Source organism: Muntiacus reevesi, chromosome 2 (genome assembly GCF_963930625.1).
Source record: "Muntiacus reevesi chromosome 2, mMunRee1.1, whole genome shotgun sequence".
Taxonomy (NCBI): Eukaryota; Metazoa; Chordata; class Mammalia; order Artiodactyla; family Cervidae; genus Muntiacus; species Muntiacus reevesi.
The window spans coordinates 89,646,463-89,663,509 of NC_089250.1; the positions used below are offsets into that span (position 1 = coordinate 89,646,463).

Sequence of the window (17,047 nt, forward strand, 5' to 3'; positions counted from 1 at the left end):
CTTATTTCTGGTAAGGTTTTTATGTTCTATAAAAGAAAGAATTGTATTCATCAGCATAGCACATATTTTAATAACATATTTTTGTTTAAGAAGTCGTAAATGTAGTAACGCTTATTTGCCACCCCTCTTGCCCCCGCCCCCATCCACTTTTCAGGAGTCGTTGCAGCAGTTTTGAGCTTAAGTGCCTGAATGTGGACACTGAAGTGAGCATTGAAGTGAAGTCGCTCAGTCATGTCCGACTCTTTGCGACCCCGTGAACTGTAGTCCACCACGCTCCTCCGTCCATGGGATTTTCCAGGCAAAAGTACGGGAGTGGGTTGCCATTTCCTTCTCCAGAGGATCTTCCAGACCCAGGGATCGAACCCAGGTGTCCCGCATTGTTGGCAGACGCTTTACCATCTGAGCCACCAGGGAAGTCCTAAAAGTGAGCATTGATTACCTTAATTAACTAGGTAGCCAAACATTTTTTCACGAGGTTTTAAACTCGGCAAGATTTCACAGGGCTTAAAAATGGTGGTTTTTTTTGTTGTTGTTGTTGTTGTTGTTGTTTTAAAATCACACTTCAGTACCTTTAAATTTGGCTCAAAATGGGCACAGGGGCTTGGGTTGACACCACACAATACTTATTTTTGCTTTTAACTATTTCAGGCCTTCTTGAAATACAATACACCTTGTTTTCGTGTAATGGAAAAAGAAGCCTTGGAATCTTGCAGAATCTGATTCCTGGATTCAGTTCCAGTTCTGCGTGACCTTGGGCAAGTTTCTTTACTTCTCTGAATTTCCGTTTCCTCCGACGCAAGGCGACGATGGCAACAGCCACCTTGCAACCTAGTCTGGAGCGCGCCTGGAACACACCCAGTTGGTCCCACACAAACAGCAGCCATATTAAGGCCGCCCAGCTCCGCGGCGACTCCGCGGCCGCGCTCTGCCCAGCAGGTGTAGGCACCGTGCGGGGCGCGGGTCCCGCTGCGGCGGCGCGGCCCCCATCCTTCCGCCGCTCGCGGGCCTGCCCCTCCGCGTCCCCGGCCCGCTCGGGGCAGGGTCGGCGGGGGCGGGGGGCGCCGGAGCCGGCTCGGAGGCCCGGCTGGCCGAGTGCGGGAGCGCGGAGGCGGCCCCGGCGCCGCCCCGGCCCAGGCGCGAACGCGCGGCGGCCGCCCCCTCGGCCCTCCCCTCGGCCTGCCCCGCCCCCCGCCTCGCGCGCCGCCCGCCCGGGTCGCCGCGGGGCCGTGGTGTACGTGCAGAGCGCGCAGAGCGAGTGGCGCCCGCACGCCCTGCGCTGCTCCGCCGGCCGGGCCGGCCGCCCGGAACGCTGAGGCGGCGGCGGCCAAGGCGGCGGGTCTTGCGCGCCGGGCCCGCGTGCCCGAGCGGAGGGCGCCGTCCGCCGCGCAGGCCGCGCTCTCTCAGCCCGCGGCGGTGATGAGGCGCTGAGGCGGCGGCCGGCGCTGCGCGGCGCGACCGAAGGACGAGGACGCGGCCGGGCCGAGGGCGCGGGGCGCCGGTCTCCTGAGGCGAGGGGCGGCGGGCGCATGGCGCAGTGACGGCCCCTGCCGCTTCGCCCGCTCGCCGGCCCCAGGCTAGGCCGTCCGGCCGCCACCCCTCCTGCTCGGCCGCCGCCTCCACCGCTGCCGCCATGGCTAATGACAGCGGCGGGCCCGGCGGGCCGAGCCCGAGCGAGCGAGACCGGCAGTACTGCGAGCTGTGCGGGAAGATGGAGAACCTGCTGCGCTGTAGCCGCTGCCGCAGCTCCTTCTACTGCAGCAAGGAGCACCAGCGCCAGGACTGGAAGAAGCACAAGCTCGTGTGCCAGGTCGGCGAGAACGTTCCTGCCCCCAGCACGGGCCAAGCGCAGCAGCCGGGCCGCGCGCCGCCGCCCAGGGCCGCCGGAGTCAGGGAGGCCAGGAAGGCGGCGCCGCGCCGGGACCGAGCCGTCGAGGCCGCGGGCCCGCGGGCCTCCGGAGACGCGGCCAAGGCGAAGGCGAAGGCGAAGGCCAAGCCCACGGCCGACCCCGCGGCGGCCGCGTCCCCGCCCCGCGCGGCCCCCGGCGGCCAGGGTCGGGTAGCGGCGGCCGCCGAGGCGGAGTCCGCGAAGGAGGAGCTGCTGGCCCGCCCGTCGCTGTACCAGGAGAAGGCGAACCTGTACCCGCCGAGTAACGCGCCGGGCGAGGGGCTGAGCCACGGCGGCCTGCGGCCCAACGGGCAGACGAAGCCGATGCCGGCACTGAAGCTGGCGCTGGAGTACATCGTGCCCTGCATGAACAAGCACGGCATCTGCGTGGTGGACGACTTCCTGGGCAAGGAGACCGGCCAGCAGATCGGCGACGAGGTGCGCGCCCTGCACGATACGGGCAAGTTCACGGACGGGCAGCTGGTCAGCCAGAAGAGCGACTCGTCCAAGGACATCCGAGGCGATAAGATCACCTGGATCGAGGGCAAGGAGCCCGGCTGTGAAACCATCGGGCTGCTCATGAACAACATGGACGACCTGATCCGCCACTGTAACGGGAAGCTGGGCAACTACAAAATCAATGGCCGGACGAAAGTAAGTGTGTGCTAGGGGTGGGCGCGGGGCGAGCAGCGCGGTTGCTGTGTGTGAAAGGGATTTCCTTCTTGTGCAGCAACCCGTGGAGAAAACGGATATCATCCACCTACTCCCGGTGCACACACTTTGTCTAATTGCATGGTCTTCTGGCTAAACTTAGGCTCCCCTTGAACGCTGCTGTTTTGTGTACACTGTTTTAGTCGCTTCAGACGTCGCTGGAGTTGTAGCCGCGCGATGGGGATTATCGGAGTGCAACCCGGAGCAAGTGCTGGGTTCTACCTCGGGCTGGTGTTTGCATCGGCTCTTAAAGTCCCCATGCGCTTTGAACCACTCATCAGACTCTGGCTTACACCAGTGTTTAGTTAAGAATCTGCCAACTGACCAAGAAAAGGTACATCTAAAATAAAATAAGCATGTAGGCCAAAGACTCCTTGCATTCAGGAAGAGCTTGACTTCTCCCCTCCCCCTCTTAGAGCTCGCATCCATCTCCCTGTCCCTACTGTTTTGAAACCCATTACTAAACAGGAGAAGAAGTATTTCCGTTTTCAGACCTCTCTGTGTAGGTAGGTTACATTTTTAGCATAGGTTTCCTTTATTTGCTTTTGTTAGTATAATCCCTGTGTTGAAAAAGAACTGTTTAGCTTCCTGGAAAAAAATACGGAATTGGAGCAAAGAGGGAGGGCTCTAACATCTCAATTTGATGAAATCTCTTTGTTTTCTCTTTACAGTTGTAGATTTTCCCCTAACAGTTTCTTTCATTCCTACCGGGTCTAATCCCTCTTACCCCCTCAGTGCAGTAAATGATAAACTCTTTCCTTCTTTGTACTCTCTTTCCATTTGACTCCCCAGATCTTAGTCTGTCTTTTCTTTGTATCCAGTTCCACTCCCGGCCACTCTACTCCACTTTCTTCCACCATCCATCTCTGTCTGATATTGTGAGTTTGAGGAGATTGTTTAAAGAGGTCATCACACGTGGGTGTTTATACAGACACTGACTCTTCCCAGTAGTTCTTTTGTGTGTGTCACATCGTCTGTTTTGACAGTGGTTATGTGTGACTCAAGGCTGAGCATAGGCAATAAGGAAAGTTCTAAACATGAGAATTGGGTGAGAAAATACAATGTAAAGTCGAATTTATGAACTGCTGCTTCCTTGCTGGATGAAGGCACATGTCTTAATACAGTCTCAAAAAAAAAAGTTGAACGCTTACTTAACTTTAAGCTGGAAGGAAAAAGGGGCCTGATTAAACCTCACCTTTGGTCTTTAATGAAATTTTCATTTATATGCATGTATGTGCTTCAACTTTAGTATGAACCAAATCTGAATATAGTCATGAACTCTATAGCAGGGAAAGCTTGAAGGCATATTGATATAACAGTACGAAACTGACCAAAGTATGTATGTAGTTGGGGCACAAGCTTAAGGTGAAGTCATGAAAAAGATAGTGTCCTAAATCTTCCTTGATCTGCTTTCCTTAGTTAATTTAGCTTTCCAAATTAAGCTAAATCCTCTTCTCTCCGATCTTCCTGTTTTTAACTGTCCTTCTCAGGGAAGGGATAGCAGTCAGCCCAGCTCTTACAAAAGTGTCTCCTAATGGGGAGGCTGTTAGAAAATAGCCACCCCCTTCCTCAGGAGTGCCTGTGGCTGAAGGGCCATTGAGGTTTTCAATCACCTGACTGCACAGATCATGTGAAGGAAGGATGGATTTTAAACTCTTGAGATTTGATCTTACGCTTGCTTGCCTTAATTTTAGGGACACAGTTTCAGGATCTTGAATAGTCTCAGGGACTGCCTTTCATTGTACTTCTTGGATGAGAGAGATTTCGGTAATCTTGTTTGTGTGATTTTAAGCATTCCTAAAAGAAATTGAAGATGCTTGCTTTCAGGAATGGGAAGGCAGTCAAATGACCAGCCACCATATAATGAACAAACTCAGTGTGCTGTTACCAGGTTAGGCTCAATACAGACATGGTCACAGTAATTTTAATCCTGTGAAGTAGGTAGTAGTATTCTTCCTTTATGTTTGAGGATGTTTTAGCTCCTAGCTGGAGAAGACCTACCACTTAGGATAACGTAGCTGGGATTCACACGTAGGTCATTCAAACTTCAAGCCTGGTGCTTTTTCTACCATACTGGATATGGGGAGGATATTAAATGAGAAGATATAGGTTGCTTAGCACACTATTGGAACTAAAATTTGGTATACATATTTTGTGAGAGCATTAACCGTGTATGTGAATAATTGTAGTTATGTTAGGACTATATAAACAGTTTTATTAGGTGACTATACAGTATTTGTTTCAGGTAGTGACTGAAAAGCCAGTTAAATTTATCTGCCTCATCATGCTTATTTCAGTATATCTCTCTCTTTTTAAAAAAAATTCATTTTTGGCCGTGCTGAGTCTTCGTTGCTCTGCGGGCTTTCTCTGGTTGTGACAAGCTGGGGCTACTCTCTAGTTTTCACTGCTGTGAATTCTCTTGTTGCAGAGTACGGCCTCTGGGGTGCGTGGGCTTCAGCAGTTGTGGCCCACGGGCTTAGTTGCCCCATGGCATGTGGAGTTTTTCCGGACCAGGGATCGAACCTGCATCCCCTGCATTGGCAGGCAGATTTTTAACCACTGGACCACCAGGGAAGTCTGTTCAGTATAACTCTTAATTAAGAGAGGCATAATATGGGTGCTATATATTCAGACTGAATAACAACAACGTGATTGCAAGAAAGGGTCTTCAGTGAAGTATTTTATTATCCTATACAACATTATGGTGACTCTGAAAGGTACTTGCCTTGAACATGTGTTTTTCTCAGATTTTCACAGCAACTCTGTAAAATAGTTAGGTTGTTGGTGTGTTCTACCCATTTATAGATTAGAAAAGCGAGCCTCAGAAAACTTAGGTCACTTGTTGGAAATCCTGCAGCACGTGTGTGTGAGTGAGACTCTCAGTCGTGTCCGACTCTATGACCCCGTGGACTGCAGCTGGCCAGGCTCCTCTGTCCACGGGATTCTTCAGGCAGGAATACTGGAGTGGGTTGCCATTTCCTTCTAATCCTGCAGCATACCAGGACTTAAATTCAGGTTTTCTGACCAAGATTTGATGTTCTTCATTTACAGTATCTGTTCTGTAGGGTCTTTGTATATGTCAGGGCCTGCTAATGAGATGATGTATAATTTATAATTGGCTGTGGCTCATTTGGTATTTTTTTCAACTTCTCCCAAGTTTCTGCTTCCGGTATGCTTCTGTGGCCACTGTTTGTCCAGCTACTTTAAAAGAGGAACTGTAAGGGAAGGATGAAAAAAATAGAGGAGCATGAAGGAGAAAAACAGGAACATGATTGTGGTCACTGAGCTCCAGTTTCCACTTTGTCTGGTCCTTTTTTGGGATTTTCTTCCTTTCTGCCCTTAAACTGCCCTTTAATCCTTTATGCTTTTTCACACCCTTTCTTCCGTCAAGAAGACTTGCCGTGGTGTCCAAGAGGAGGGAATCATGGCCTGCTGATGTGAAGAGTAACGTTGTGTGGGAAATCATAGGTGTTTTAACTTAGAGTAAGAATAGCAGAAAAGGGGTAGAGGAAGAATACAGAGGAACGCAGGTCCTGGGGAAGTAAGGGACTGTTCAGTAGGAGCTTCTTAACCACTCTGAAAGAAAGCATTTGCCTTAAAAATAAAACTGCTAGGATCATATACATAGTTTTCGAGTTTTGTCTAAAGCTTACTCTAAGGAGTAATAAAATAAGACCAATAAGCAGCATATTGTATTCCTGAGATTTTTCACCAGTCCCACAGTTAATTGGGCAGCTCTAGCTGATTATGGCCTTTAGAGCAAAGAACCGGATAAGGAAAGACCTGATCCTTTATCATCACTACCGCAGAGATGTGGTGTCAATCCTCTTAGATGCTACAAAGAAAACCAAACAAAACTGTCTCTCAGTTCACTTCTGCCACTTTCTCTATACTTGGCTCCCAGGATGTACTAGTTGAAGCAGCTTGTTTAATGTTTTAATAGTTATATCATAGTTCAAGTTCAAAGTCAATTATTTTGTATTCAGAAAGGCTGTGAAGACATTACAACTTAAGTAATAACAGTTTTGCATAGTATTTTGTTGTTTTAAAAGAGATGCAGGTGGACTGAAAGAGTAGTCTTTTTTGAAATTTTAGTTATTTATTTCTGGCTGTGCTAGATCTTCATTGCTGTGCAGTCTCTTCTCATTGCGGCGAGCGGGGGCTTCTCTCTAGTTGTGATACTCCAGCTTCTCATTGCGGGGGCTTCTCTTGTTGCAGAGCACACGCTCTGGGCGCACTGGCTTCAGGCTCAGTAGTTGGACTCCTGGCTCTAGAGCATAGACCTAGTAGCTGTGGCACATGGGCTCAGTTGCTCTGAGGCATGTGACGTCCTCCTGGGTCAGGGATCAAGGTCTCCTGCATCAGCAGGCAGATTCTTTACCACTGAGCTACCAGGGAAGCCCCTGAAAGAATAGTCTTTGTAGGTTGTGACAGACAAGTTCAACTTTGTAGAAAATACATTTTGTATGGTCAATTAGTTCATATATGGGGTAGTTTCTTTAATTCTAAAGGAGTTTTATTTTAAATTGACAGATTGTTATTTAAATGTGTATAACTCTCCCTTTATCTCCTATCTAATAAGCGTCAGAAGTGTCCTGAAACACCTTAGGCACACAGGAGGAGGCCGTCTGAACTCAGAAGGATGGTGGACCTGGTGCTGTGATGAGACCTGGGGTGGATCCTGGATCTGCCAGTGTTTCTGTGTCCTTGAGACAGTGGCTTAATCTTTCTGAGCCTCAGTTACTCCATTTGGAAAGTGGTGTTAAATGATGCCTGCCTTTTCTGTCTCTCAGGCTTCCTGTGAGGAGTGTGTATAATCATGCATGTAAAAGCACTTTTAAAATTGTGAAGCACTATGCAAAACTGTCGTTAACTTTTCTCATTTAAAATTTTCTGATTTCTTTCTTTAAAAGAGTTCTGTGCTTGTCTTTCCCTCTTTTTTCTTTTCTTTCTTTCTTTTTTTTGTCTTTCCCTCTTTAATAAGCTGGAGGAAAAAAAAGAGTAAGAATGTGATCACCCATTTTTGACTTCCCCCTACACACACACACATTTTTTTTAAAGAGAAGAAATAAGTCCCAGAGAGGTTAAGTGACTTGTTCAAGGTCAGAGGGCTGGTGAGTGACAACATTGACTTTGACTTACTTCATTGGTATATCTGCAACTTGATGCCGCATCTCCTATAGAAGTTAAGTCTTCCCACTTAACTAATTTTGGCGTGTTTTGTGCCATTTTTGAGGCTATGCTTGAACATTTATGACTTCCTTCTCCCTTTTATTCCCATCACTCTGCAGTTTGTTTGGCTTATCTGATAGTCTAGTTAAAATTTTCCTCCTCTCTCTAATTCCTCCCTGACTACCCTAGGTGTTCTTTATTCACCTCTTGTTTTTGCTCTGCTGTTAAAGCCATTTTCCATGAAGCAGGCCTGCTGTCTCTTACTTCCTTAGTTGGAACTGTCTTCCTGCTCTGTGTTTCTGATTTATGTGTTCATTCTCTGGTTTCCTTTCCCCCTTTTCCCCTATCAGGCATGAAATCTGTCTTTGTTCATCTTCTAGCATGTTTTCTGAAGCCTGAGCCTTCCCAGTATGCCTCTGGATTGATGGTATCAGCTTAGTTGTTTTTATTTCATTTTTCTCTTCAGGCTTTTAAAGCAACACCGGCTGTTTCAGTCTGCCTTTCGTTTGCACACTTTCCTGGACAGCGTTTCATAGATGCACTTTAATGCTGCCTTTGTCTTCCACCTCCCTTCCCACTGTGCCCTTGTTTCTGCACTTGAAGACAGTGTGACTACAGGATGGCCTTCAGATCGTATGGAACCATATTCATAGCTTGTCTTTGACTCTTTCTGTTCCAGCTAGAAACTTTCCAGTCTAAAAAACAAAGAAACAATTAAAAAAAACAACTGACAAATGATTAACCAAAGTCTTCTCTTACAATGGTTTGTTTCATAGCATATTTCTTAATCCAAACTCTGAATTGTTCTGCCGTCTTTATTGGAATGTTTTGTATTTCAATTATCACATTTTTTCAGAACCAAGTCACAGTTTTATTTCTTTAAAAAAAAAAAAAGGAAAAAAATGTCCTTATTTCTTTTTGGCTGTGCTGGGCCTTTGTTCTTGCCCCCGGGCTTTCTCTAGCTGTGATGAGCAGGGGTTCCTCTTAGTTGTGGTGCATGGGCTTCTCACTGGTGGTTTCTCTTGTGGAGCAGTGAGCAGACACAGGGCAGTGAGCAGACACGGGGCAGTGCGCACACGGGGCAGTGAGCAGACACGGGGCAGTGCGCACACGGGGCAGTGAGCAGACACGGGGCAGTGCGCACACGGGGCAGTGAGCAGACACGGGCAGTGAGCATACATGGCTTTAGAGAGTGTGCTCAGTAGTGGTGCAAAGGCTTCGTTGCTCCGCAGCATGTGGGATCTTCCCAGATCAGGAATTGAACCTGAGTCCCCTGCATTGGCAGGTCGATTCTTAACCACTAGACTCCTAGGGAAGCCCCACAGTTGTATTTCTGAAGAGCTTGGATTGTATCCGTACCCTCTGTCTGTTTGCTCATAGAAATCACTATAAAATTGTCTTAGGTTTGGATTTTCCATTTTCTTTAGTTAGTGTCCCAAATCTAGTTTCTTTTCCAAAGCAAAATACATGTACTCTTGGCTCTTTCTTTCATATTCTCTGAGTCCTATTTTTATAATCTTTTTATTTGTTTGTTGATTCACCAAATAATATGAAGTGAGTACTTTCCATGTACAGGTGCTGTCCTCAGGGCTAGGAGTACCTGAACAACGGGAACAAAAATGCCCCTAATCTCATGGAGCATAAATTCCACTTGAGGTGTGGGGTGTATAAGTAAGTACATGTATAAAAGAGATGTATAAGTAAGTACATGATATGTTAGATGGTAAATATTAAGACAAAAAATTGACAGTGATGATCAAGGAGGGTATTCTTTTACATAGGATTGGTTAAATAATATATTTACAAAAGACTCAAATGAGGTGAAGGGCTGGGTTCTAGGGAAACGTGGGAGAAGAACATTCCAAGTAAAGGCATTAAATAGCCAGAACAGTGCCCCTGACGTGGAACGTGCTCGGTGTGTTGAGAAAAGTGAGAAGGTCATTGCAGTCGCAGCGGGGGAAGAGAGTGAGAGCATGACAGACGTGGTCAGCGAACAGGGGCCAGGAAACAGGGTCATCTCATGGGGTATTTCGACCCTGAGCCCTGGCGAGAGCCCTGGGTTCTGTCCTGGGTGCTGTGGGAGGCTGCTGGAGAGTGTGTTCTGGAAGGTCTTGGGGGCTGCTGTGTGAGAGTAGGCAGGAGGCGGCAAGGGTGGAAGCAGGGGAACCGGGAAGGAAGTTCTTGGAACAGCCCTGGCTTTAGAGGCGGTGGCTTACCTTAGGGTAGGAGCTGCAGAGCTGCAGAGAATTCGTTGAATTCTGGGTTTATTTTGAAAGTAGAGTCAGTGAGATTTGTTGATGGATTAGATAGAGGAATGAGAGAAAGGAAGGAGTTGAGAACGCCCTCCAGGTTTTGGCTTGAGCAATTGGAAGGAAATAATTGCTGTTTTATCTTGCTCTGACTCTCCTGCATTTCTCCTCTTGCCCCACTTTTTAAGCTTCCATTTATAGCAGAAATTGTTGACACTTATTTCGCAGCCAAAGCCAGAAGAAAAAAGTTCCATGCTCTACTTTTCCACATTCCTTCAAGCTGGCCGTGCTCACTGCTCCTGCTGCTGACCTCCCAGTGCCATCCTTCCCTTTCCAGAGGCTTTCTGGCGTCTTCACACCGCGCGCTCCACGCGCCTGCCCTGGGGCTGCTGTGGGATCCCCGCAGGACATCTTGAGGCGCTTCTGGTGCTGTCCACGAGTAGGGCTGTGCTCACTCAAGATGGCTTGTAGATACAAATCCATGTGAAAAGAATTACACAGATTCTGAAATTTAGGGAAACATTGGAGAAAATTGGATGGTTCAACGTGACAGACAAGGATAAGTTTAAATTAAACTTCAGAATAAAATTAGGAACAAAACATCTTCATTTAAACCTGCTGTTGGAAGTAAAGCCACTGTAGAAAATTGAGGAAGAATGACCATAAAATATCAAAAATAATTCCTGATATATTGGTGCAAACAACTATTTTCTGCCTTTTGCTTTCCTTCTCACTCCTCATTACATCTGTGAGTTCTTTGACTGGTTTATGCTCCCACAATTCTACATCCTTTTACATCTATCTTAAGTCCCATTCCCCATCCCCATATCTCCCTCAACTCTGAACCTCCAGTGATCTCGCTTTTCTCAAAAACTTTATATATCTTTTATTCCTGAAGTATCTTCTCCAGAAAGTTCTAAGGACAAGGAACTGTTTTATACTCTTCTGTCTTACACAAGATGGAAAACCTTTCATTGTTCTTGTTATTTATTATTCATATGTTAACACTCAGTAAATTGCCCTCAACCTGTACCTCTCTCCTCCACTGCCCCTCTTTCCATGTCATCTAACTACAGTAAGACTTTTTGGAAGTCTGTGAGCATTTTCATCCTATTGTGGTCAACTCTCCTTTCTATGCTTACTATGCTATTTCTAGTCCCTATTTTCCAGATAAAAATATCCCGGCCAACGTGACCTGTACTATTTTTAACTGCAAGTACTGGGAGAAAGTTCTGAAAGTGAAATGAAGTTTTAGCCACTGTGGTAGAACCCTACACATCCATGAATCTCATGGGGAAAGGCATGTACATCTTTCCTCCTTCAACCTGCAGTGAGAATCCCCAGGGAACATGTGTCACTTTAGAACAAGCTACATAGTAGACGCGATGCTGAAAGTGACCTCTCACACACTCCTCTTGAAGCTTGTGCCTAGCAAGCTGACACAAAGCTCATCATGTGTATACCATGGGATTGATGTGTAAAATAAGTTTTTGAAGAGAAAAATTATCATAGTTTTGATTTGGTTTTAGCATTTGGTAATTTATTCAGAATTTCAGATCACATTAAAGGAGGTTTAAAAGTTATATTTAACAAGAGAAGGCATGAGTTAAACAAGATGAGAAATATTTCTTTATGATGAGAAAATCTTTGGCTTTAACCACATGCACGTATTTAGTCAGCTTTGGGGAGAAAGTTGATTTGCTTGTGTTAAAGGAGGTAGTGCACAGGGTAGAAACTGCAGTACAAAGGTCATTTGAGTTTGGTCCTGAGGTGCGTTCATGCATGCACTCATACATGCCTGTGTGCATTCATACATGCATTCTTATTATGCTTAAAAAGAATTTCACTTTCCAGTTGTTCTTAACTTTGGTATTTAAAATGTATTTTCATTCTCTGAGAACAATTTTTTGGGTGGAAGAAAGTAGCCTGAAGATGTAATATTTACCAAAGATAATACATGTGCAAAGAATGGGCATAGTTTTGGATGATTACAATCCAGAGTATTTGGAATCAAACCTCTAAAAGAAAATTTTGGCTAAAAATCATGTACGGTAATAAAATAGCACCCTCTCCAGTAGTTTACAGGTTTGTTTTTTTTTCCGCCAAGATAATTACATACATTTGTTCATGGCTTTGTTTTGTATCTGGACCCCTTTAGGAATCTAGTGGTAGCCATGCACCTTCTTACTCTAAAAATGAGCATACATGCCTGTTTTGCTTACACAGAGTCAATCCATAGATCCTACAGTAAGAATCTCTGTTTTAAGACGAGTTCTAAAGAACAAACCATTTTTAAGCATCTCATGTCTGGTTATGGTTGATTCAGTTGCTCTTGTTGCTCCATGTCCACAGAACTGTGCTTTGAATCCCCTCCCCCACCCCATGATAATAGGCAATTTAAGTTATGGAGACTTAGATAAAGGATATATATTATAACTTAAATCTAGTGGTGTATATGTACAGACTTCTGAAAGATATTTGCCTTGTACTGTGAAACAGAACAGAGTTAACTGGTGTGTACCAGGATGGAAACCATGACCTCAGCGAGAATGCCTTCCCAGAGGACATAGCTCCACAAGCATGTCTGCTAGGTTATCCTTGCTTTAGAATTCTGAGTGTGCAGTTTTGGCATAAAAGACTGAGGCTATTACCAAGAAATAATACTGGATTATGATTCTTTCTCTTCTTCTTTCCCTTTACACTTTACACTGTCTTGTTTCCTCCTCCCACTGAACATGTTTATGTATATTTCACTTTTTTTTACTTGTAACTGACATGTCAGTAAGATTAAACCCGAACTTTTTAAAAAATAGAAACTAAAAAAAAAAAAAAAAAGGAAACCGTGGTAGTAATAGAGCACCAGGGCTGGGAGTGGGGAGCAGTATCCTTATAACAAAAATGAAACTAGCACTCATATTGGTTGGTTTTGTTTTTATTAAAAATAGTTCCTGTAACTGTTAGATTTGAAGGACCTCTTGATAGTTTTGGTAGAAAATATTTTAAAAATGTGTGAGAATAATTTGTCCATCTTGTTTTCAGAAACTGTGCTTTGGTGTTGCATAATAACTGTGAGGTTGGTCTCTGATGTAAAGATTCTTGCAGGTGTCTAGGGGCAGGGGTGGTTGCTGATAGAAGCCAGGAGTGGGAGTCAGACCTGCTTGCAAGGCAGTGCTTGTCATTGGGCTCTGAGCCCTGAACAAGTCACTCAGCACCCGTCCCAGCCTCTTTGTCTCTGAAATGGGAATACTGCTGACCTGATTAACAGGAGAAATGTTGGATCATTGGTGATTGTAAGAAACTTTTTAAAGGGTGACTGACTTTTCCGCTCTCCGCAGTGCCTTTTCGATCACTGAGCCTTGGTCTTGGCTGTCCTCAGCTCTACACCTTTGACCCCATTCATTGTGTTGGTACACCTTTCTTGTTCATTTGCTCAGTCGTGTCTGATTCTTTGCGACCGTGGACTGTAGCACACCAGGCTTCCCTGTCCTTCACCATCTCCCCAAGCTTGTTCAGACTCATTTCCATTGAGTCGGTGATGCCATCCAACCATCTCGTCCTGTGTCGTCCCCTTCTCCTGTCTTCAATCTCTCCCAGCATCAGGGTCTTTTCTAAATGGGTCGGCTCTTCAAATCAGGTGGCCAAAGTATTGGGGCTTCAGTTTCAGCATCAGTCCTTCCAGTGAATGTTCAGGGTTGATTTCCTCTAGGATTGACTGGTTTGATTTCTTTGCTGTCCAAGGGGCTTAGCATCATCTTAACATCACACATTCAAATTCAGTTTTAGATTAAGAAATCTTAACTTGCTTTTAATGGGATTCATGTGTGCCTGCTAAGTCACTTCAGTCGTGTCCGACTCTGTGTGACCCTGTGGTCTCTAGCCTGCCAAGCCTCTCTGTCCCTGGGATTCTTTAGGCAAGAACACTGGAGTGGGTTGCCTTGCCCTCCTCCAGGGGATCTTCCCTCCCCAGGGATCAAACTCTTACGTCTCCTGCATTGGCAGAAGGGTTCTTTACCATTAGCGTCACCTGGGAAGCCCTTTTAATGGGATACCAGAACCATATTTTTAGTTAAAAGGAATCTGTTGTTGCTTAGCCATTTGGCTTATAGCCTTGGCATTGTGAAAACAGACTGGTCAGTTGATAAGGGCACCTTGAACCGAATTTCAAAAGTTGTGTTACATCATGGGTAATGAAATAACTCAGTCTGAGGGACACCTGGATCAAAGGCTCTTTCTCTTCATGTTCTCCCCTTTAGCAGAATGAAGTCAAATAGCAATAGATATTTTATTTATAACTGAATCATTTAAGGTGCATATAAAAAATTGAAACCTTTAGGTGTTAGTTTTAAAGATAGTCATGCATACAAATGAGCTAGTACCTATAAAGTGATTGGATCATATTTCACACAAAGAAATTTATACTTATTTTATGGTTATTATTGATATAAATATAGGTTAGATGATTTTGTAATTTGTTGATAGTGTTTATCTTATTTGCCATATAGGCTATGGGGCTTTTAAAACAGTCTGAGAAGGTGATTCTTCCTTCCCTAAAATAATGAGGGGGTTATTGAAGTGAGCTATTTTTCAGTCATGCCTTATGTCTTTTTTACCCTTAGTAATATTATTTTTTGGCTATTATCATTTTGTAGAATTACTTTGGTGTCTGCACTGTTGAATTTGACTCATAATAATTGTGCTTCTAGTGAAAAATGCATTTTAAAAAGCTCGTGTTATCCTTGATTTAAGAAATTGTGTATATTTTTCACATTTTTTCCTAAAATTGATCATTTTTAACAGTTGAAACATGAAGCCAGTAAGATATGAACTTACTTACATATCGTAGGAAATAACTTTTTTATATTGACACTAGACAAAATTGTTTACAAATAAAATAAAGCTTATTTGAAATAAAGAATTGAGAGTGAAGTTAAATTGCATATGTCCATAGCTGTACTTTTTTTTAAAGAAATATATGCTATCTAGATATAGAAGAGTAATTTCTTCGAATTTTATAGTACTTTTTATACTTTAATATATTTAGATTAAATACTTGGTAATTTTGTGCTTGCTATCTTTTCAGTTTGGAAATTGCTATATATCTTAACTGTAAAGATCTTACATGTGAAAGAAAGACTGCTGCTTTATTTGTGACTTTATATGTTGTCTGATGATAAAAATAATGCAGTGCTTCATAATATATGAAGGCAAAACTAATAGAATAGAAAGGGACAATAGATAAAAAATTATAGGTGGAGATTTCAATACTTTGTTCTAGTAATTGTTAGAACCAAGCAAATAGATTGTCAGCAAGCATGTATAAAAGATTTGAACACTGTCAGCCAGCTTGACCTAATTGACATCTGTTGAACACTCCTCAAAATTACAGAATAAAATACTTGCTTTGTAAGCACACATGGGGAATAGACCCTGTAATGAGCCATAAAATAGGTCTCAGTGGACCTGAAAGGACTGAAATAATTTAGAGTTAAGTTAGAAGTGTAGACGAATTAAGTTAGAAGTGAAGAATAGGAAGAAATATTGCAAATCTCATATATGTGGAAATTGAAAAACATATTCCTAAAAAGTGTATAAGTCAAAGAAGTAATAGATATGGAGGTCAATGGGCAGGAATAAGAATCTAGAAATAGACTCACGTTGAAAACATCAATTAATTTTTTTTGTTGTTCACAGAAACACTAAACAGGTAGTATTTTTTTTTTTTTTTTAATAAATGGTTTTGGAATAGGTGGAAATCTATATGGAAAGAGTAAACATGACCTTTACCTCAGTTCGTACACAAAGAATTAAGTCAGAGTGGATCATTGACCTAATGTAAGACATTTTTAAAAGAAAATAAGAGAAAATCTTTATGACCTTGAGATAGGCAAATTTCTTAAGGCAAAAAAAAAAAAGATGAACCATAAAAGAAAAAAACTGACAAATTGAACTTAAAACATTAAAGCAGTTTGCTTATTGAAAAACACCATTAAAAAAAAACACCATTAAAAAAAAAAAGACAAGCCCTTTTAGGAGAAAAGGGTTTTATATAATGTGTTTTATACATATAAAACATATCTGACATAAAACAATAATGTGTTTTATATTTATAAAACATATTTGACAAAAACTTTTATCTGTAATATAGGAAGCTTTCATTAAACTCAATAACAAGGAGGGAAACAGCCCAACAGAAAAATAGGGCAAAGATTTGAAGCAATAATCCACAAAAGAAAATATGTGAATGACCTAGTACGTGAAAAGATTCTCAACATCATTGGTTATTAGGGAAATGAAAATTAAAGCCCAGTGAAAAAGCATCATACATACACTATAAAATGGCTAAAATTTAAAATACTGACAATACCACCTTTTGGCAAGGGTATGAACCAGCTGGAATGCTTATACGCTGATCATTCATTCATCACTTGTAGGGATGCAGAGTGGTATGGCCACTTTGGGCAACAGGTCAACCACTGCCCCAAAAGTTAATACATACAGACTCATCATATGACCCTAACTAAGTATCTAAGGATTTCACTTCTAAGTATTTCCTAAGAGAAATAAAAACATATCCAAAGACATGAGTAGTATTCATTATCGTTAAAAATAGGATTCAACCCAAAATGTTCATTATCTGGTGACTGGATAAATAAAATGTACATCATACAGTGGGATACTTTTCAGCCATAAAATGAACTACTCTTTTATGCAACAACATGGATGAATCTCAGAAGCGTTGTGCTCAGTGAAAGATTGTACCATAAATTATTTAGCTCCTCGTGATCGAAGTTTAGGTTATTTCTAATTTTTTTCTATGACAAATAATTCTGCATCAGATATTCTTAAAGGGGAACCTTGTGCATTTTAGTAATGTTTTTATAAGAAAAATTTCTAGAAGTAGTAATAGAATTGCTGAGTTGAAGATTTTTATTTACTTACATTGCCAACATTTACTTAATGCTTATTTTGTACCACACACTATTATAAGTACTCCTTCTACCCAGATTTTCTTGTTTAATTTTTACAATAA

The 17,047-nt window shown here is 43.3% G+C and overlaps 1 protein-coding gene across 1 annotated transcript in view; it reads left to right on the forward strand.

Annotated features, from left to right (window-relative positions):
• Positions 1-1,250: 1,250 nt before the first annotated feature.
• EGLN1 (egl-9 family hypoxia inducible factor 1) overlaps positions 1,251-17,047 on the forward strand; it is a 57,340-nt gene continuing 41,543 nt past the window's right edge. The window contains exon 1 of the mRNA XM_065922313.1: positions 1,251-2,539. Coding sequence (XP_065778385.1) covers positions 1,631-2,539 — 909 coding nt within the window. The 5' untranslated portion in view covers positions 1,251-1,630. The remainder of the gene's footprint in view (positions 2,540-17,047) is intronic.